This window comes from Battus philenor, unplaced genomic scaffold (assembly GCF_028537555.1).
Source record: "Battus philenor isolate CCGP_79_NKW_IND1 unplaced genomic scaffold, ilBatPhil1.0.hap1 SCAF_13, whole genome shotgun sequence".
Taxonomy (NCBI): domain Eukaryota; kingdom Metazoa; phylum Arthropoda; class Insecta; order Lepidoptera; family Papilionidae; genus Battus; species Battus philenor.
Window position 1 is genome coordinate 9,362,987 of NW_027181675.1, and position 21,802 is coordinate 9,384,788.

The 21,802-nt window shown below is 32.8% G+C and overlaps 2 protein-coding genes across 5 annotated transcripts; both read left to right on the forward strand.

The window, feature by feature from the left end:
- Positions 1-200: 200 nt before the first annotated feature.
- Positions 201-8,013, forward strand: LOC137933231 (lysosomal-associated transmembrane protein 4A). Of its 2 annotated transcripts, none has more exons than XM_068777092.1 (7): positions 201-344; positions 1,028-1,146; positions 3,127-3,325; positions 3,634-3,772; positions 4,087-4,243; positions 4,730-4,972; positions 6,571-8,013. In XM_068777092.1, the coding sequence occupies exons 2-7, from the start codon at positions 1,039-1,041 to the stop codon at positions 6,679-6,681; spliced, it is 957 nt and encodes a 318-aa protein (XP_068633193.1). In that variant the 5' UTR covers positions 201-344; positions 1,028-1,038; the 3' UTR covers positions 6,682-8,013. The 2 variants fall into 2 exon arrangements, with proteins under 2 accessions (XP_068633193.1, XP_068633194.1); XM_068777093.1 differs by having other exon boundaries at positions 203-244.
- A 1,080-nt stretch (positions 8,014-9,093) lies between these two features.
- Positions 9,094-16,757, forward strand: LOC137933384 (CUE domain-containing protein 1). 3 transcript variants are annotated; one of them, XM_068777330.1, is made up of 4 exons: positions 9,094-9,161; positions 9,786-9,981; positions 14,494-14,789; positions 16,415-16,757. In XM_068777330.1, exons 2-4 carry the CDS (start codon positions 9,845-9,847, stop codon positions 16,570-16,572), a joined length of 591 nt encoding a protein of 196 aa, XP_068633431.1. In that variant the 5' UTR covers positions 9,094-9,161; positions 9,786-9,844; the 3' UTR covers positions 16,573-16,757. The 3 variants fall into 3 exon arrangements, with proteins under 3 accessions (XP_068633431.1, XP_068633430.1, XP_068633429.1); XM_068777329.1 differs by having other exon boundaries at positions 9,124-9,161; positions 9,368-9,981; XM_068777328.1 differs by lacking the exon at positions 9,094-9,161 and having other exon boundaries at positions 9,333-9,981.
- The last annotated feature ends 5,045 nt before the right edge of the window (positions 16,758-21,802 follow it).

Sequence of the window (21,802 nt, forward strand, 5' to 3'; positions counted from 1 at the left end):
TTAATATTGTATTGTAAACCGTTGTTTTTATACATATTATAGAAATATGAGTTAATTTATTAAATTGAAAAAATAAAATAAATTAAATAGAAAAATATATATGCTTCACGCTTACGGACGGTTATTTTAATCTATACCTTTTTTATAATTAGTCTGTGGTAATTATTATAATGCAGTAATATTCTAATTCGTATAGGCTGTGATTATTCCTCCATCGTATATCATAGTGATTTCTCATTCATTGGTTAGTTGCATGTCAGTATTTTTTTGTGATATTTGGTAGAATTGGATTAATCTTCAATGTGCTAAAGTTATAAAAAATAAACAATTGACTGTATACACAGGTATTGACGTAGTCTTATTATTATTTAATACTTTTGTTTATACTATAAGCAATTGATTGCACAATACGCCGAGTTTTCTATAATATTTAGTTCAACCAGACGACCATAAATATTTTCTCTTCAATAAGAGCTTAAATATATTCAATAGCGAAATACAATGCTCTTGATGTATAGACATACAGCTTCTGTCATTTACATTTTATCAGAAATACACATACCTAATACAGCAAAGGTTGTATAAATTGACATAAACATATGCCTTATCTTCTTTTAAGATGGCAATTCCTTTTCACAACTTATTCGATATTTGATGTCTTGTTATTATTATATTTATTAACGATTTTAAGTCAAGTATTTAATAAAAATTACTTCGTTTTATTTTAAATATCCATTATTATTATTGTTCAATTTGTTAATATCATATAGACACTCAACAATAAAGTTTGTTCTTAACTGTTTTTAGTATAATACTAAGTTTCCATTATCCATAATGTTTATAAGTTTACATTTTTTTTGCTTAACCAATGCATTGTTATACATGCTTTTATTAGTATGATCCATAAGCAACAGTTATCTTGTTTGGGAAAATAACCTATTTAGCTGACCAAGTATTTCATATTGTATTTTAACATTATATATATCTGTGTATGTACATATAATTCAAATTTTTTTTAACATTATAGAACAAGGAACAATGCTGAGGCTGCGTCCCAAGATAGTATCTGATCGCAGCAGTGAATGGCGCTGTTGCTTTTGTCTTCATGTACGCACTGGTACAATTCTGCTTGGCACATGGCATATGGTAAGATATACTTGGCCAAAGCATATGTTATTACATGTAAATTTGAAGTGGACCCCTGTGGAGATGTGAGTTGGTTAGAGGTGGCTGTCTCAAATAGCTTTCTTAGTGGGCTTGACAAGCCCACTTCACAAGTGAGCAGATCATCTGAAGCATTGACAAAATAATAGTTATTGACCACAGCCTCTCTGTGGGTATTTTTTATCCTCTATGATCAAATTATAACTGAGTCCGAAGCCAAAGACAACACTCATTAAATGCAGGCACTGAGAAAGGTCATGGTGCAGCAGATGACTGATGTCCCTCTGAGGGGAAGGGAACCTCATTAAATTAAATGCTAGGAAAATTAAGGCCTGTCTTTTCCTTCTATCTACACTCTTTCAAAGTGTTCCTGTACCTTTCATAGACAACCTAGAGCTCCTGAAGTTGACTCTTATCCTAACCCTCAACTATATAAACTACTTTAAGCCTAAGGCTAAATTAGCTGATAAGAAGCAGGGGGTCTTGAATAATGTCAGATGGTTTTTCACACTGGAACAGTTTTGACTAAGTAATAATGCATTAATTTATAAAAAAAAAATTCTCAGCCTTGAACACCACCGGCAAGTAGCAAGACAAGATAATTTTTTTACAGGATTCTTTTCAGGGAATATGGTAGAGAACTTCACAATCTTTTCCCACCTTCACTGTTTCTTCATAGGTTGTGTACGAAGTTGGCCTACCACCACTCTTACACTATGGAGTTTCCTTGGAGACATACCAATCATTTAAACTCAATGTTTCTGATTCACATAGTCTGAGTAACGAATAAGAAAGTGTTTAAAAAATTATAAATAGATTCACTGCAAGACAATTGGGCAATTTTTGCTGTATTGACAATATTTGCTGTAGCCCATAGTAGGTGTAAAGCCTAAAGAAATAAGTAAGTTACTGTTTCACCTATCCTCAGGAAGACGAGAGATATTTCTTTCCTTAACAGGGCTATCTAGGACAAAGTCACTGCTAAGATTTTAGATGTGTGAAGGCATTTCCGGAAATTTGTTGTACAGAGATTATTGTCTTTTTACCTTCCTGTAGACCAATAATAAAAGAAGATCAATGAAATTTTAATCAGTACAAATGCAGCATAATCAGTTCTCGTCTCTGCAGTCCACAAACACTTTTCAACAGGAATAATCGAAAAAATGCTCTGAAAATTATATCAAATGCTGTAAAATATGAATTAAATTGAAAACAGCTAGTTTAATACACTACTGTGCTATAAGGATGTATGTATCACTGTCCATCAGCCAAATCTAACCATTTTTTCATATAAAAACAACAATGTTGAGAATGCCTCTAAGGCATTAAGTATGCATTATATAATACATGTGTGACAAGAGTAAAAACATTTATATTTATATTAAATGATAACTTAGAAATAATTATTATGGGATAAAAATGTTTTTGATCACATATATTAAGGAGTCGAGAATTCAAAAGAATGACTGTAATGCTTATTTTGTGTAAAATTTAGTGTTGAATCTTTACCTTTCCTCTATAATAAAACATTCCATTATGTTACATATAATCATTGACACATCAATGCTCAATGTCTACCAAAGTATTCTTTACTTAACATCCCTTTTTTCTACCTGAGAGTGTAACTGGATGACTCTAATGCTAATTTAAATGGTTAATGAAACATTAATGAAGCAAGTCACAAATATTTTCCGACTTTTAGACCTTTGTCTCCATCAGTACTCTGATAGCAAAAGTGATAAGACTGCTAAAAAAGTTGTAGCTTTTCATTTTGTGACCTGTATTTTTAAATTTGTACAGAATTTAATTTGATATGATTGCTATCACTAAAGAATAGAATTCATAGAGTAGTACTCATAAAAATAGGCAATGAAACAGATGATGACTTACAAAGAGCATCTTGGTACTTTAGTTTTTTAAAACCTTGTCCCAAATTAATTGTATAATTATTTTTTATTAAAGATGTTGCACCTAATCGCTTTGGGATTCTTGGCGGCGATTGTGCGTGATCCTCGTCTGCTCGAGGAGTTGGAACGAGATTCCGCTCCAGCAGACTGGAACTTGGGTGCTGCAATGCCGACCCCGCTGTCAAACATTGAGCCTCCACCAAGTCCTTACCCGCAACATGGCAACCAGCCTCGCGATCATAGTCTTGTCTACCGTAAGTAGCCATTATGTATTTTTTAAGAATCTTTAAAAAATACAAGTGAATTTAACTCATATACTGTTCTACTTGATTTATAATACATCATTTGTTCCATGCATTTTTGATTTATTTTATTTCTACTTGAACTACTTCTATTAATATTCATCTAATTTTTTATCAATAAATCATAAAATTTAATGTTTTACTTTCTATCAGACAATAAATTACAAGGAAAATATAGACAAACAAATGTTATTGCCAATCTGAAACACTGTCAAGATTTCTATCAAGAAATCAGTTAACTAATAATATATGTGCGTTAGACGATGTGGATGTCGGCGCACTGGTTACAATATGTACGTTGGCCATCACACTCATGCTGATTTATGGAGCCGCAAGAGGGAAACCTGCTCATCTGCTTCCCTTCTTTTGCCTCCAGATATTCGACTTTGCTATTACTGTGTAAGTTGTTATAACTTTGATGATATTATAAAGTTTATCTTAAAACCCTTTTTACTATTTGTAATATTAATGGAATGTATGAATAACTTTTTAATTGTATTCCAATAGCAATTTAATATATGCTATTTATTATCCTATAAGTCATACCCTAGATAATTTCAAATACATTCATGCAGTACAATTCAATTGTTCAACAGATTTAACGTTTGTAATTTGATTAATTTTTCATTTTAAATTCACTCTGACTATTAGGCTTATACCATTTTAATGTCGTCAATTTTCACTTAATTAATTTTTTTTAATGCTTTGTTTAGCATGACTGCAACTGGATACCTGTGTCACTTGCGGTCTATTCACCACTTGGTTGCTGAGACAAAGAGAGTCCCGTGGCGTGCCCAGTTGCTTCAAATGCCAACTCCGACTCTGACTCTCATTGTTTTCGGCGCCATCTTGCTAGCTATTTTAATAAAGGTAATATAACATGGATAACAGTTGTAACACGTTTAACAGTAAAGTTCTATAACTTCAATATGAAAACTGTTTGCAATGTCTTTTTTTAAATTAGTTTGTAAAATTATTAGATGTTCAATATAATTATATTGTGAAATTCGTTTTTGTGTTTAATGATGTCCAAGGAAAGATATAATATTAGGTAAGATTCTTTTTAACACAAAATTTTTGAGTAAATTAAAGGAGCTGATTCTCGTTATTATATTTAATAATTCGTTTTATAAATGAAAAAAAAAAACACTGGTCTGTGTCACAGTTTCATATTAAATCCTAGGCAAGAATTTACGTAGTTGAAACAAATGAAGTTTAAGTATCTAATCGCTATAATCCATTAAATATTAAAGTAAGCAAAATATGAAAGTTATTGAAAGATATCTCAGAATAATTTGGTGATGGGATGTGGAAAATTTTAATGGCCTATATTATAAGCCAGTTTATTGTCATCAGCTGTACTGCTTGCGAATGGTGTGGCGTTGCTACAAGTTCCTAACAATGGTGGTAGTGCCGCCGCTCACTCCGTTCGTGATCTCTAGCGAGGTGACCACCCCCGGACCGGTGCCCTACGCCGCTATGCCCGCACCGGACTACTCAAGCTTGCTACCCGACTACGAAGAGGCGGTCAAACAGACACCGCCCCCCTCCTACCGCGCCGCAACCTTAATGACCGATGTCGAACCCATAGCGCCCACGGTTCGTTGCCTAACTGGTTTTGCAGCTGTATAATAAATAAACTATATATCCTTATTTATAATATAAAATTATCATCTCATATAACATAAAGTGATCCTAATTCCAAAGATGAAAGGCAAAATTTACAAATTTTTAATAAGCAATTTTATCTACACTATAATTTAAATAGTTTATTCTGTGTTAGCTGTGGACCTATGTTACAGAAGTCAAGGTCCGCATTAATAAATAGGAATTGAATGTAGGATTAGCAGATGTAATGAAAACGAAAATTCATAAATGGATGCTTTTGATAGGGGCTGCATACTTGTGAGTACATACTTATAATCTTTAATGTTTTGTACATACTTTTGTAGTTTCTGCCATGTTGGTAAATACATGTGTGTGATCCAGTATTTTCTTGTTAAAATTCAACATCCTATATTAAGGCAAATTTATTCGCTTGTTGTGGAACATCTGTTTAACCAGATTAGTTGTTAACAGCTGCCTCATCTAATTCTACCTATCTAATCTGTAAAACTTGGGTCGTTTTATAATTCAGGTCTGTCGATTTGCGCCGTCAACACTGCTGGGTCTAAGATCTTTTACTTTATTTCTCTATAATAGACAATGATTATTTACAAAAAAATGTATTTCATATACGACATGACTAATAATCATGTGATTTTTTTCATAATCATGCTTTTTGTATTAGTTTCCATGGACGTTAAATGTTTGTCAGCCAAAACTGGTCTTTTAATTTAATCTGGTTTTAGGATAAAGAAAAAAGTGTTACACATTTACATCTGAATTTTTTCATAAGAATCTCTCTCTTCTTTATCTCCTCCTTCATACTTTAGCTACAATCTTATACAATATAGTCTAGTTGGTAGAGCCGAGTTTTAAAATTTTGCGCTAAAAACTACTTAGTAATTCATAATTACTTATGCTAATGACTTTTATAATTTGCTTAAATTTGATTCACATTATACAATCTGCATATATCTACTTTTACACTTAACAAATTTGTTTAATTTTTATAATATTATTAACAGATAATTACACCTGAGTTATAAGCGCAAGCAAACTTCATATTTAGCAGTTTGTATAAAACATCATTCAAAGATGTGCAACTTGGTACATGGATGGTATTTTGTGATGTGAATTAGGTCGTAAAAGCTCTTTATAGAACATTTGCTATCATTCAATGTATGGTACATCCTATCCAAAAATCAAGTTATAGCGATATCCAAGATTGTTTTTTTTTTAACGACAATCCCTGTTTACAAAAAACTTCCTTATATAAATGTTAGAAATTTAAACTTTTTCTTCAAAGTTTAAACCAAATTGTAATACACTGCAAATAGTAAATTGACATGTGGTTTAAAAAATTTGCAATCATTCATTACAATTATGTTATAAACACAAAACTAATGAATTACATTTAAAATTGTATTATCCTTATTAAATGTAAATCTAATTTTAATTTCTATTAAATTGTGTGCTTCTGGCATTCTTATCACGACGTATGCTAGAGGTCATAACGTAAAATGACAATCCCAATGTAAACAGTTCTATGTAGATAGTAATGCGATTAAAATCACATTATTTTCTATTGACAGATGGAGAGTGTGGTGGAAGAGCCGTCCGCTGCCCAGCCTAGGTCTCCAGTAGCAGCGTCAACGGACACCATGGTGATGTTGCCTCAACAGGGCACCCAGGCGCGCGTCTGAATCTCTTCGTACTCTATAACTACACGGCTAATGCCTCTTACTAAACTTTAGAATAGAAAAAAAACCTAGAGCATATTCCACATCTTTTTCTTAATTTATTAATTTTGTATTAAATAACACATTCTAAATCAATTTATGTTCTAATATTTAAGTGGCAACACCTTGTTTATCTAACATAGATAAAGTTTGTTTCGTCTATCTTTGTTTAAATTTTTGTTTTTTTTTTAATATTTTGTGTTTAGTGATTATAAAAATTAAGCAAAAGATAGTCTCTTCATAGGAATGATTATTGTTTTAGTTAATTTTCAAGTTTATATTGAATGTATTAAATAAAAATTGTTTATTTATAATTCGCTCGGACTATAACCACAGTGCCATTTCTGTTTTAAATGTTTAGGCTTAACTAACATGTCAATTGCTTTTAATGGTAACATTCCAATGAAAATAGCCCTCTTGCCGTTTTTCTTGATTTATAGCGATATCCGTCCGATTCCTTTTGAAATCTGGTGTCATTTTAATATATGACTATAAATAACATGACCAAAATTTGAAGTGATTATAGACTTTTGTAAAGTACATAATGAGGCCCTAGTACTTTCATATACCAGAGAAGTAAGAAATAATTATTGTTATGTTGGTCTTTCTGGAAATTTTCAATAAACTAGCTCTCTAACAAGCACTTTTTTTTTCAATTGTTTAAAATATTAATTTCATTGCAATACTTTTCTTAGAGATTTTGTTTTATTTTAATAGAAAGCCAGTATCAATTTATTTATATCTGTTATCAAAGATTATTTAGCTTGCACATCGTAAGTACTATATACTTTTTGCTAACCAAAATATTTAGGCCTTATTTTCGACTTACATCAAATCCAACAAGTTATTTAAATTACATTAAAATAAATATAACTAAAAAATGTATGATCAAAATTTAAACTACGAATTCAAGTCATTTTTCGCTTCGCCATATTTCTAAATTTAGCTGTAATTTTTTATTTTTAGACATATTAAGGGAACAATCATGATAAGCGTTGTCATTTAGCTATATTAACGAAATTTTGCTACACTTTTTGACGTTATCATGGTGCCATTTCAATCGACGAAAAATTAAGTGGCCTAAATCGTATAGGATTTAAATTTTTTTTATGTACTTACATTGTTATATTAGATTAAAAAGTGTTTCGGTGTTTTATATCGTTTGGATTATTTCATACCGAGCATACAATTAATATTATTAGTAATGAGCAGTATAATAGTATGATAGATAATGTCAAGCACTACTAGTTGAACCATGTATTAAATTATTAATGCCAACTTAAGACACTTCGATCGAAAAATAAATAATAATACACAATTTGATTTTATTTTATCCTCAACGCGACGATTTTTCCTAATAAAGGATTGTTAAGAAAAAAAATTAAGCATTGTTTTCAATATTCTGAAAAGCTTACAACTCTTAAACAAAACATATGTAATTCTTCAAACAAAACAGAATATATGTCTTCTTTTGAAAAGGTCCCAACGATGACCGGCCTAGTGCATCCTGATGGATGGTCCATCCATCCAGTCCAGATCGTGTGATGGATGGTGATCCATCCATCTGGACTGTATCTTGTCCACCCAGAACCAACCGAAGTAAGGTCCTACGCCTATACCAGCTGGCCGTTGTTACTCCTTATGACCTCACCTTTCCTTTCGACCTCAACGGCCATCGATTGCACAAGCGATGTGCCCAGGCTACTGTCACTTCACATGTGCAATTTTTCGAACTACGTCGATGGCCTTTGTACTTCTGGGGTTCGCTTAATTTTTGATTCGATCTCACAGGAAAACTGCGAGTGTAGTCCTTTCCATTGCTCTCTGGTTGATCTTGAACCTTCTTATAAGGTATGTCGTAAATGACCACAACCAGATACATATGTTATCACCAGTAACACAATGATCAAAGACCTCCGTTTTGGACATGATGTTTTAAGCAAAAATAATGTCTTTAGTTTTGGTAGGCCAATCTTTGTCTCTGCCTAAGGCACCCTGTCCTCTGGGGTAATGTTATTTGGTATTCCTGTCCACTAAAACCATGACCACGTTGATTTAACATGCGCTTGAATCGTTAATAAATATATTGAGAGTAAAATAAAAAAATGAATAATATTATATTTACTTAAAGATGAAAAACATTGTCAAAAAAGTTTGGTAACTTTCAACAAAAGCAAATTGCGCGTTAAAACTAAATAAATCCTACTTAAAACATTTCATGAGACAAAACAAAGATTTGTTATACAACTTCAATATAGATATTTTAAACCCATTATTTGTTTTACATGCGTACTTCTTATCAAATCGTATTATTCTTAATAATACTAAGATTTAGTTTAAATCACGTCTGTTACCGAGTTGTTATTAGTGTACGTTCAACCTTTCATCAAAGCGGATACGTCGCTCCAATCAGTTTTAAAGAGTATTTGAGTTTCGAAGAAATGGTAAGTTCTTTTATTCGTTGATTTATTACAACATATAATAATAAGTACTTTTTAAAAATGTACGATCTCTAGTAAAAAGTTATTAATGAAAAATTATAAGGAAATAATTTGTATAGTTGACAATTCAGAACAGCGCTAACTGCATTGTTCTGAATCACCAGAGTGCAGCAGACGCGTATGTGATCATGTGTTTATCGGTTGAATAGGGACTCGCGCCGGTGATTTGCGCGCGCTTTCTATTTATATCGACTCCTCTCCGCGCCCCCCAGCCTGCACAGGCGCAATGTAACTGAAAACGTAGAAAGTGAAAATTGCACATCATGGTTTTGTCATCCACTGTTCATCGTATTCAGTTATTAGAGAGTTAATTATCACCAGTATACTTACAACGGACTTGGCGGCGATAAGTGCGCCGCTATGGGTTATGCCTATACGGCGCTTGTCGGCTTTGCGGTAACACTGCGACAGAAATCAGCTGAGCCGGCACGGGAGCCGCAATCGTGACGCTTTACTCGAATAGTGCAAAGTTCACCAGAAGGATGGCATCTACAATGCAACTTGAATTTACTCAGGCGATGACTGATTTCAAGACCATGTTTCCCGATATGGATGACGACGTTATAGAAGCTGTACTCCGATCTAACCAAGGAGCAGTAGATGCGACTATTGACCAGCTGCTGGCAATGAGCACAGACAACCAGAACGAACGGCTTCGACTGGAGATGGAGCGAGTTGATTGCAACTCACCTCGCCGAAAAGACCGGCGACAAGCGACTCGAGTTTTTGAAAATACTTTGGATCAAGCACCCGCAAATTACATGTAAGTTATTTTTTTAGTCATTTAATTATTTACCATTATTTAAACGTAAAAATATAACGATTTTTGATAAATCTCCTTGAAATTTCCGTAGTTGTGGTATAAGATTTAAAAATTAATACGTTGAAACCTTACAAATCGGATACTACACTACTTCATTGATAAATAATAATAAACACAAATAAAACTGTGAATGTTGATGTTAAAAGTTTTTGTAAGAATTTTTTGGTAAGGATAATACAGACGATTACAATTAGTATTTTTTGGTAAATTAATTAGTGTAATTTTTTAATAAATATAAATATACTTTCTTACGTAATATGAAAAAGCTTAACGTTTAAATTATACTTATATATTATATTCTATATAAAAAAAAACTTTATTAAGTTTGTCTAATATTATTAACAGTTTCAAATAAATTTTTAATCGATGAAAATGTACTTCATGTCAATTGGGCCCGAAGGATGTATGGAACGGCGTCATATTACTTGAAACCCGAACTAATAGGACTGCAAACAAAACATCGATCGTGTTGACTAAGTTCAAGTAGTCCGATGACGTCACGTCTAGCTTACTAATGTATATTTACGACGGTAAGCAAGACGACACGGGACATATAATTATACAAACTATGCATACTAAGAATGCAGACACTCGATGCCACTTGAAGTTATGAAGACTTCATTAGTACTTTTAACTTTTAAAAGTAACTTTTAAAACTACTATAAACCTATAAATGATTTTAATTTCTGCAGTAATGCTTTATTGTTTTTAATTATTGCAATTTAGCTTTTACGATAACTGATAATTGGTATCCATAATTTACTAACAAAATTCTGCAGCACTCCCCAAAGAGTTCAAATATTGTCATCATTCTCACTTTCAACTTTTACTCCCTTTGAAGAAATATTTAATTAGAAAAATATCTCCAATTTCATTAATTGCCGCCGCCATTTACTTTAGCCATTTATTTAATAGCTCCATGGACACATACAGAGTGATTGATTATAGGTGTAAATGCTTTAAAAAAGAATATGTATAGCTCACTGTCAATTAATGTGTGGCACACCCTATCCAAAAATTATTGATTTCCGAAATAATAAATAACATCATAATGATTTTTAAAAGTTGGATTACTAATATTAATACTAATAATAAAATTAATTATAATTTGTCCTTACAGAATTAACAAAAATCATACATCCTAGCATTAAAAGAACTCACTTTGCTCCAATCATGAACAGGATTATTGCTAAAAATTATCCACCACTTGTTCTCTCACACTTATACTTCTGAAGTGCATGGCTTGATTTTGGTTAAAGTTGATGTTGTAAACCCGGGGGCTTTTACAGCTCCATCGAAACTGAATTCACGGAGCGGAAGGATTTGTGAACTTAAAAATAAAACAGAAGCTGGACAGACGCTTTCCAGTTTGATTCCAATGCGTTGATGTTCGCAAATGTAAACCGCTCTACCCGAGTAGAGCTGTGTAGTATTGATGTTTTTGAAGTAGTAGTAATGTTAGTGCCATAATAGCAACCGATCGAGGGTCGGGTGCACCTTCGATAAGGAATACTAATCCCTTATTTAACAGATCGGTATTTCCCCATTCCCGTTATGCGGCCTCCTACTGTTACGCTATCGCAGAGGTGGACTAGCGGTGCCTATCTGCTTTTTTTCGCCAATGCAACCGCTATTGTTAACAGAAAACAGGAAGGTCTTGTCCAATTTCCTAGACCATCCTCCACTTGAAATCTATATAACCTTTCCCAGTGTACCTAAATTTGCTTACTCTGATTATTATATATATTATTATATGATATATTTAACGAAACCAATTCATTGTAGCAGTTACTTTATGGAATAAATGTTACAGCACTAACAAAGTCCACTTTTCTTTCATGCATATTGTTAACGATTTTTCGGTTGTGCCCGGCTAACTGAAAAATACAAAATAAAGACAAAAATTTCTTACATTGTCAATCAATTCGTATGTTTGTAAAAAGGTTACATCGCCGCTGTCCATCCATAAAGCAATCGGTGCTAGTAACAAAACATGAATTCGACAATTTATTTATTTTTAAATTTTAAGGTATACTGGCTGATTAGTTATAGCTGTAACTTTAGACTCATTCAACTCATTTGTTAGAAAAAACGATTCAAAACTTATACATTTATTTCAAATCAGCCTGTACAGAGTGATTATTCTGAAAATTATTTTTTTATTGGAATGTGTAGTAATCCGAATTTTGTAAATGCGATATCATTATTTATTGTTTCTGAAACCACTGAATTTTGCATACAACGTACCAAACATTGAAAATAAATAAATAAAATAGCCTTTGTTGCTGCCTTTTTTACACAATAAGCCTACTTAGAATATATTTCTTAATAATAATAAGGTAATACAAATAGCGGCAAATGGTCGTTAAATCGTTTCAACTTGTCTGACCAAGGCTCCCTTTAAAGCTTTTCATTCATACATTAATTTATAGCAAATGAGAAAAACATTTACCATTTTAAAGGTTTTACATTTAAACCAATCAGTTTGTTTAAGCTGTTAACCTTTTGTCGTACATCATAATTTTTATAATTAACGTTAAATAAATAACAACCGAAGACACTACACGAAGCACTTTCCAGTTATTAAAATTTTTAATTTAACGTGTTACTTAAAAAAATATGATACATATGTAGTGTAAATAAAATACAATTTGACGAATAAGAAGAAGATCGTTTATGCGGGAGAAATACTCATTTAATGTTACCAGCATAGTAAACATTAGGCATTCGTATAATAATAAAACATTTATACATATATTACCTCTCTCCTGGCGAGGTTCCAAAAGCAGCTGAGAAAGATACTCTAAGTCTTCTAAAGTGCTCTTATTCTATTTACGGAAACTATATCTCGGAGCACAAATATGTAATTTATACCTGTTGCAATGTAAGCATTTATTTAAAGTTATACCTACACATTAAGATCGTTCTTTATTGTATCCTCTTAGGAATTTATATACAAAAACCAATCTTAATGTTAAATAATATTTCTCACGTGTTTGCTTACAAAAGTGGTTAATCACCGACTACCAAATAATAATTTTAGAAACTTATTACTAATGACACCTTAAGGTTTTGCCTTATTCCAATATTTTAGAAACGAACTACAAACCTGTATTAAAATATATATTTTTTTATAAAACTGCCTAAACTTTAAATCCATACAATTTTATGTGTAATTTAATTTTTTTTTGCTGCGAAGACTAGATAGAATAATTGGATAGCAAGTCACGCTAGCTACGGTTTTGAAATACAAAACCTTGCTTAGCACAGCGTTTGCGTATTCAAAGTGGTATAAAAATATTTATTATTATTATCATGAATTCAATAATTTATAAGATTTTTCTTTAAAGGCACCAATTTGGTCGACCTATTGAAAAAGTGATTTACCACAAGTCTATTATTACTATAAATATAAATAACAAAAACGCCGCCTAAAACGTTTGCACCGCGTACAGTCTTGTATACCAGTCCAAATAAGAATTAGATATCAGTAAATACGAGTGGACAATATGCTAATTTTAGTGTATTTTCTTGAAAGACATTATGTATTCTCTAGTTATAGTAATACATATCACCAAAATTGTCTATATATATTTACCTATTTTTGTCTCTTGAAGAGACAATACAAATATGGTTTACACGAAGTAATAAGCGAGAGTGTGTTGGGTGTGATGTTGCACAGGATATTTCGATCGTGTTACTGCACCAGGCTTTCATTTAATCCTAACCAAGTTTGCCTAAAAACAAATATTAACAAAAAACTCAGAAAGATCGCGGGATAATACCGTTTCTTTGTCTCCTGTTATAATAAAATCGTACATGGGATGCCCTTCTCCTTCCGACTAAAACCAGTCTACTTTGACTCTTTTTTAAAACTACTGGTACACCTTCGCATACTAACGTTGTTTTAAAGGCGTTGGCTTAGGGCCTCGACTTCTTATTACATTGGATCTGCAGCTCTCCACCCGCTATCATACACATGCGAGAAGAATTACGTCACGAGGCTAGGACATCCGTAAGGAGAATCGCCCGAGTTCGCTGCTGCTAAAGCCTTGTGAAGGGCAGGCGAGCTCTCATTAAGTGTTACCTTCGTATAAAAACACATTCTTTCTGAATTTTTCATAAAATAATAATAATATAAATATAATAAAAAACATTAACTTAGTGCTATCATATCACCGATTCACAAAACTTATGTACAATATGATAATTACTTAGCTGACATGCTTAATTATTTTTACAATTACTGCCCTCAACTCTTTGTGAATATTACTTGCGTATTGCGTTATTTACTTGTTTTTTTTTTAATAATACGTCATACAGTTCTTCTCAACTTTAGTAGTAGTCTGTGTATAGATTACTATAAATAATTTCCCCATAATTTCATCTATTTACTTTTTTACATTTTTATAGCAATTGACATGTACATTTTGATATAGGTGTTATTTACAGAGATGTTAATGACCTTACCCTACCGCTTGCTATACGAAGAAGATGGATCCCAAGGATGCTTAGACCACTTCCACCGATGTTCCTTCGCATAGCGCCGGGAACGGATGCGAGGGTTGACCTCAGTTTAGATATGGATGACGACAAGATTGCCGCTTTTTTACAAAACGAGGAATTTATGGCCGAACTGCGATGGAATCAAGAGTTTATGGCAGCATTAGACAGTGAACAAGGACATAAAACTAAAAGTCACGATGACGAAGCGGCATTCAAAGAAAGACTGAAGAATATGGGAAAAAGTAAGTAATGTTGTTAAACTATAACCCGAATACCTACGACCTTGTGCTCATTAAATTGCTTTCCTTTTTTTATTTCTACAGCAAGTGTGTTCGTTCAACAAACATAAAGTTATGCGTTGTATGAAATCATTTTACTAAAAGTACGAAGACAACCTGGCTGTATTTAAGTTTATTAGCTGAGCTTAAGAAAATTAAATAAAAACCTCCCTAAAATCGTGTCATTAATTTATGCCTATATTGATGGTTGGTGATAGGTGTAAAAGCTTTTACATCTATTTCAAAGGTAAAAAGTGATCGATCTAAAATATGTTACATTACTTTATCCTTTTTTTTTGTAATGCGAAAGGCTAATAACTTTTAACAGGCAAGTCTGTAGAGAAAGATAATAAATAATAACTAATTTTAATAAGTATAAATCCGAATTTTGACAACGCTTTTTCATACTTTATTATGATTACGTTATTTATTATTACTAAAACCATTGAGTTTTAAGTAGGGTGTGTGTACATTTATTAAACATTTATGGACAGAAACAAGCTATATATTCATTTTTCTAAAGCTTTAACACAACCCATCGCCCTGTACTTTTAAGTTACGAGTAACATAAATTGTTTCCGTATTATATCAATTGATGATATTACGTCTCATAAGTTGTCTTTTTTTAATATTATTAGAACATATGTGTTGGTTTATTCATTCCAATGTTATCTGAACATCTTATAAAGTAAACCAATTAGTCTGCATCTATAGCTATTTCACGAAATCATTAAGAAAGAAAAATTACAAAGCTTACATGAGGTCATTTTTCCTTCTAAGTAAAATGGTATAACTTTATTGCGTAAGGAAACAATTTCAGAGACATGCACAAACATAATGAAGCTCATACGTTTCACATGCTTCGTCTGCCGAGCCAACAGTGTGTAAACAAACGCAACGATGTAAACACACCCCGGTCGAGAATGCTATTCATCACGCTTTAATGAAATCTGAAAAAAATACTCTACAGTTACTGGTGATCATACAATAAGATACGCATCTTGGTACCAGTATAGTTTGTAAAGAAGTTAAATTATATTATTATACCACCCGCATCTTTAATTAAAGTAAAAAGATTAGATGCAGAAACATTACATAAAGAAAAAGCTTTGTTTGAATGGATAAATGTTGTAACTTATCGTTATTAGTTTATAAAAATCCGCACTCTGGGCATACGATATAACAGGAGAAGACTATGCTCGGAGCTCTGCAGAAGAACCAAGATAGCTCGAAGAATTGCTAGTCTGAAATGACAGTGGGCGTGGTACATCGCGCGTTCTACCGACGGCTGTTGGGGCCGTAAAATTATCGAGTGGCGAGCATCGTCTCTATCGAGACGCGCCGCGAGTAGGCCACCATTAGGTGGAACAACGATACAGCCAGCTGCGGGAAGTCGCCGGATTCGAGGAGTGTAAGATCAGTCATTGTAACGATCTTTGGGGGAGACCGATGCCTTGCAGTTGGCGTCTATTGGCTGACATGATGATGACATATTGCTTGCTCTACATTTTTACCGCTCATCGACAATAATGGTTTTAATGAATATTTCCGGCAAACCACGACTAATATTATTTATTTTCGAAATTTAGTGTCGCGCAAGAAATTCGCCCAGCTGTCGAGAATGTTCACTCGTGGCGGTCCGCGACGCAGCGGCAGTTCTCGTGCAATTCCTCGGGGCCCACCAGACTCACTACTGCTGCAGGAAGAACACAGCGATGACGAAGACCGTCCTCAAAACAAAATATAAACTGAAATTAGACTGATTAGAAGTGAATTTAATATAATAAACTTTAAAAACTTCCTTACAATCTTCGAAAAGCTTGTTATAAAGAATCACATCTCTCAAAATCCCAAAATGTTTTTTGTTGACCAATCTGAACTTAATTACGTAACTATCCTTTTACGTAATAATTAAAAATTACTGTACCAAAATTGTTTTTTTTTTTGTTATAAACTCCAGGTGGCAACAATTAAATTTATCAAATAACGTTATTATAAACTTAAATACTAATTCTGCTATGCTGACATCAAACATTTTTTTAACTTATGTGTGCCCAAATTATATTGTCTTTAATATTAAATATTGTTGCCTTTAATACAAAAAATTGTTAATAGGAAAAATATGTATAAAATTTTTCTTTTCAATATTCAATATTTACCAAAGTTTTAATATTAATAATTTCCTAAAAAATACTCAAATTGTTTATTATTTCATCATTATTACTATATATATTGTTGTATAAAATATGTTTTAAATATTATCTGAAATGCATAGGGCTGGATTAACAAAGAGCACAAGCTACGTACATTGCTCGCTTTTAAATCTGCAGCTTGTCGATAAAGCATAAACAATGGGCAATTACGTACATAGTTCAGCAGTTTTTTGTTAAGCTCTTAAAAAATTAATATCAAAGTTTAATTGTAAAGTAAATTTTTGTGGTTGTTCTGTATGACGGCAAAAACTACTATAATCTTGTATGTATTTGTGTTGATACTTTTTCAAGGAAACTTATTAAAGTTGTAGTTATAGATTTCATCATTTGATAAACATCAAAACAATGGGTCTTTCTAAAGATTTCTCAAGGTAAAAGAGTCTGTTATACGCTTCAGTCACTGCAATGTGATTGTTAAAAAAATGTGGGATTTTTTTTGTATGTGTATAGGCCTTAAATGCGCTGCTTTGTAACAAACAAACTGTCGTATGGTTTCATAAAATGAATATAGTGTAGTTTATTAAATAGAACATTGAGAATTATACAAAAAAAATGTTTATTTTAAGCCGTTACGATACTTTTACGGGCTAATGCGACATTTATTTCTCAGGTCATTTTCTGTGTGTGATTGAAATGGTAATATTTTTTGCTGCTAATGCTGTGTATTTATTAAACTTATTTACATATAGTAAATCAAGTTAAAATATCATTCTTTTATTGACATGTCTTAGAGTAGAAACATTTCACCGCCGATCGAAAACCAATCGGCCTCGTCGGAATCGAGGTCGGCTCGTGTATCACAGGGGTCGCCAACCCCTGATCATTCTTATAGATTAAAGCGTTGCTAGAGTTTCTCGCCATTTATTCTTACAGCGCTAAAACCTTTCGAAGTGGTGGTAATGCTAAAAAATAGCCAGGTAATAGCAACAGACCTAGTCGCGTTACGGACCTCTCGGGCGCCTTTGAGTCAAAATGCTAAACGGGTGTTATCGCCGAGTGAAAACTCAAACTGAGATACCCTCGTGAAAGCACTCCATGGAGCGTCCGCCGAAGCGATCTAAAAGCTCAGCAGCTTTCCGATCCGATAAAGTAGAAGTATGTAGTGGCCTCGGCCGACATTCCCCAGGGAGGCTACAAGCTTCGCTGCTTTAAAAGAGGTTTTAGGCTAAAAGCCCTCGCTCCCAAGAAATCTGCAAATCCTACATAGCAGCAGTACAAGTGGTCAAAAAAATCTTGGGATACTCTAAATGACAGCCTTATTATATTTTTCATTGGCATCTACACATTTATTATACCTTGGTTGGTGAATGAAAACACTACATAAATATTTAACACATTATCTTTGAGATGCTAATGATAAAATATTAAATAGCATAGAAACGTAAACAAATAACTTTTTCTAAAATGCAGAGAAAATTCAATTTTTTTAAACCGTTTGTTTTTCAGTGGAAATAGATTGTTTTCATTAATGATAGAAGGACGCCGGTCTACGATCCCTTCTAATTTGAATTTAAAAGTGATGGTTAACTTCGACAGTAAAAAAAATAGTCTAATTGCACCAATGGCTTTCATTGCAAAAAAAAATTCAATTATCAATCTCATCAAGAAAGAGGAGATCCTTAGACGAACGAAAGTAAGTAGTAGTGGGCAGGCCGCATAGCACTAAGAACTAATGGCCGCTGGGGTATTAATGCGGAGTGGACACCAAGGACCGGCACGGTAAAAGGTGTACAGTAATAATTAATTAAATATTTTAAAATAAAAACTAAACAAGACAATGAAAACGCGTTTTTCGACCTTATTTGTATGAACTATAAATAAAAAGATTTAAAATAAAAAAGACATAATCTTGTAAAATAAACCACTCATAAACTTTTATCAAGTTTAATTAGATGAATTTACATAAAATACCGATTATTTTGATCTTAAAAAGTCTATAAAATATATAGATTGGTTATGATATTTATTCTAATATCCTCTACAGTAGAAAATGTATGTATGTAAATAAACATAAAAAATTCATGATACAAAGACCTTAAAAAATTTAAACATATTAAAACCAAAAGTAAGGGATCGCTATATCGACATGCCTTAATAATATTAAGAAATTATCAGGACGCGGTAAGCACTCAATTGGCGCATAAACAGCAATACGCTCTTCAACAAAGACCACGTTCCGGAACGGGAAAGTTGCATAAATAAGGAATGCATTAATTTAATACATCATTATCATATTTCTTCTTCTCATATCTAGTTTATACATTTCTGAAGGTCGTATCAGTCTTCAAACGTCTTGACGGACTCGATGACAGGATTCTCTGCATTCCTCAGTGCAGTTGTAGTGGAGAGTCCAGTTATTGATATGACTCGACCAGACCGGGGGAAAGTGATCGACCATGTCGTATTATATCGTTCACTTTCCGTACAACCTGTAGTTTGTCAAAGTTATCTGGATATTTACGGGCGATGTCTATACAATAATTTAGGACTCGTTGGTAGCATATATGTGGAGAACTTAGCGTTAATCTTGAGTTGTTCTTGGATGGATTCATCAATGCGTCATCAATCGTGATATCCATGGTATTCGCATCATTTTAATATTATACAAGTTAATTGTTAGTAATCCCTCTAGGTCGACAAACAGACAACAGGCTAAAAACATTACATATGTATGCTTTATTGAAATAATACGGAACCTAGAAAAAATGCAGAATTATTAATTTATAACAAATAGTTAATTTATACATTAAATTTGTAAAATATAACCCAATAACTATACATAACGAATAAATATTATAAATGTAAGTGTGTACAAGTATCTACATGATCATTAATAATTTCAAATAAAAAATATTATAAATTGTCATTTAGGGCGGTAAAAATATGCTTATAAAAGTGTGTTGTCATTTTTAGAAACGTGTCTGGTCTGTTTACTACATAATTAAATAACGATCTATTAAAACAGCCTTTTTAAAAAGCCTTTGTTCAGATGAAGATACTTTTAACAGTAAGAGAATATCTTCTACTGCTGGACATAGGCTGCCCTATAGATTTCCAATAGAGCCGGCTGAACCAAAATGCACTGGCTGATCATAGCGCTAAGTCGCCTGCACACTGCCACTACTTTCGTTCATCCACAGATCTTCTCATTTTTGAAGACGTAAATTTAAATACTAATTATATCACCAATTAACAATTACCTTGTGATGTAAGCACTGAGCTTATTTAATTTGTGTATTTTTATTTGTATTATTCCATTTTTAGACGATTCAATTGAACCGGAAATTAAAATAATATTAAATGAACCTTAACGTCATACGATCTAAATGTTTTACAGAAAGAAGGAGAAGAAATAAAGTTTGCATTTTTCTTCTTCTTTTCAGTCGACTGATGCCTAGATAGGTCTCCCCCAAAGATCACAACGATGACCGGATGTTGGATAGTCATCTATAGGGGGATATAACATAATCGCTTGGAAGGCGGATTGGTGATTGCAGTGTGGTGTTATGGTACGCAGAGGACGCTGCTGTCCATCCTCTGGAAACTGGGCCCTCGGTTGCCTCGTACTGCACCCACAGGAGGAAATAGAGGGTGCCAGTACTACGCCAAGCCCACAAGGCCAAGCTTGCATTAAATTTAAGTAAATAAAAAAATATTGTAAGGATCGTCAGAAAACGCTGGATGCAAACCGCTTGCAACCAGTTCTATTGGAAATCCATGGGGGAGTGAAATGTCCATCTGTGGATTTCCTGCGGCTAAAATGATAATGATGACGATTATTGTGTCATGCAACTCATGGAATATACGAGTAACATAATTTTGTTTTTTGCTAAGTTTATGAAAAAAAGGATAATATAATGGAAGATATTTAATATTTTATAAATTTTATTTCAGTGACATTCATCGTTATCTGTAATGAAGTACATATATTAGATAATATATATTATGCAAATATTACATTACCTTACGTTACGTTTATGAAATAAGACAGCGGAGTAAAAGCGAGCGTGGTATTTTTAACTAAAACTAGTTATAAAAGCTGCAGGCTATATGATGACGATCCTTTGAAAAAAAAAACAACGTAGCAACGTTTAAACTATAAATTAGCTACTAAACTAAAACTTAAAAGAACTGAAAATTGTAAATGCAGTACAGTGCTTCGTTCATTTAAATAGTCTTATAACGCGAAAAGCATTCATAGTTTTGAAAGTAGTATGTAGCGGCCTGATCCGTGCCTCCCCCGGGGGCCTTTGTGACCTTAAAAGAGGTTTTAGTTTAGGCGCCTTCTGCAGCTTGCTTCTGCCCGCAGAATCTGCTGAAATGAAACTTGGGCAGCAGTGAAGTTGAGTTAAAAAAAGTATTGAAATACCAAATAGTGAGCTGCTCCCATTTTAGCTAATGAAAAGATATGTTTCATCAGCCAGTAATGTCTTATGCACTGTTGCTTTTAGCAATAAAAGTAGATGATACAGTAGTGCCTAGGCTGCCTTGAAAGCCAACAATGTTGAATTTTAGGTACTTCATTCCTTTTTTTATTTAAATAAGAAATTAATTAATTTTTATTACAAGGAGATATTTTTACCTGCTGTTCACAGAACATCGTGTTATTAATGCGTCGTGAACTGTAAAGTATAAATATTTAAACTTGCTATATACACTTGTGAAATAAAGTTTACTACCGTATCTTACTTTGATGATGCAACTTGCAGCCTATTATCTAATTGTCTGACGTTAGCGGAGCTTTGAACTTGCAAACTTTAGGGT

Bases quoted from the DNA above. Each gene is read 5' to 3' on its own strand.
- LOC137933231 (XM_068777092.1), top strand. From the start codon at position 1,039: ATGCTGAGGCTGCGTCCCAAGATAGTATCTGATCGCAGCAGTGAATGG. The intron at 1,147-3,126 runs GTAAGATATACT...TTTTTATTAAAG, and splicing joins TGCTTGGCACATGGCATATG to ATGTTGCACCTAATCGCTTT. The intron at 3,773-4,086 runs GTAAGTTGTTAT...TGCTTTGTTTAG, and splicing joins TTCGACTTTGCTATTACTGT to CATGACTGCAACTGGATACC.
- LOC137933384 (XM_068777329.1), top strand. From the start codon at position 9,701: ATGGCATCTACAATGCAACTTGAATTTACTCAGGCGATGACTGATTTC. The intron at 9,982-14,493 runs GTAAGTTATTTT...TGTTATTTACAG, and splicing joins CAAGCACCCGCAAATTACAT to AGATGTTAATGACCTTACCC. The intron at 14,790-16,414 runs GTAAGTAATGTT...TTCGAAATTTAG, and splicing joins ACTGAAGAATATGGGAAAAA to TGTCGCGCAAGAAATTCGCC.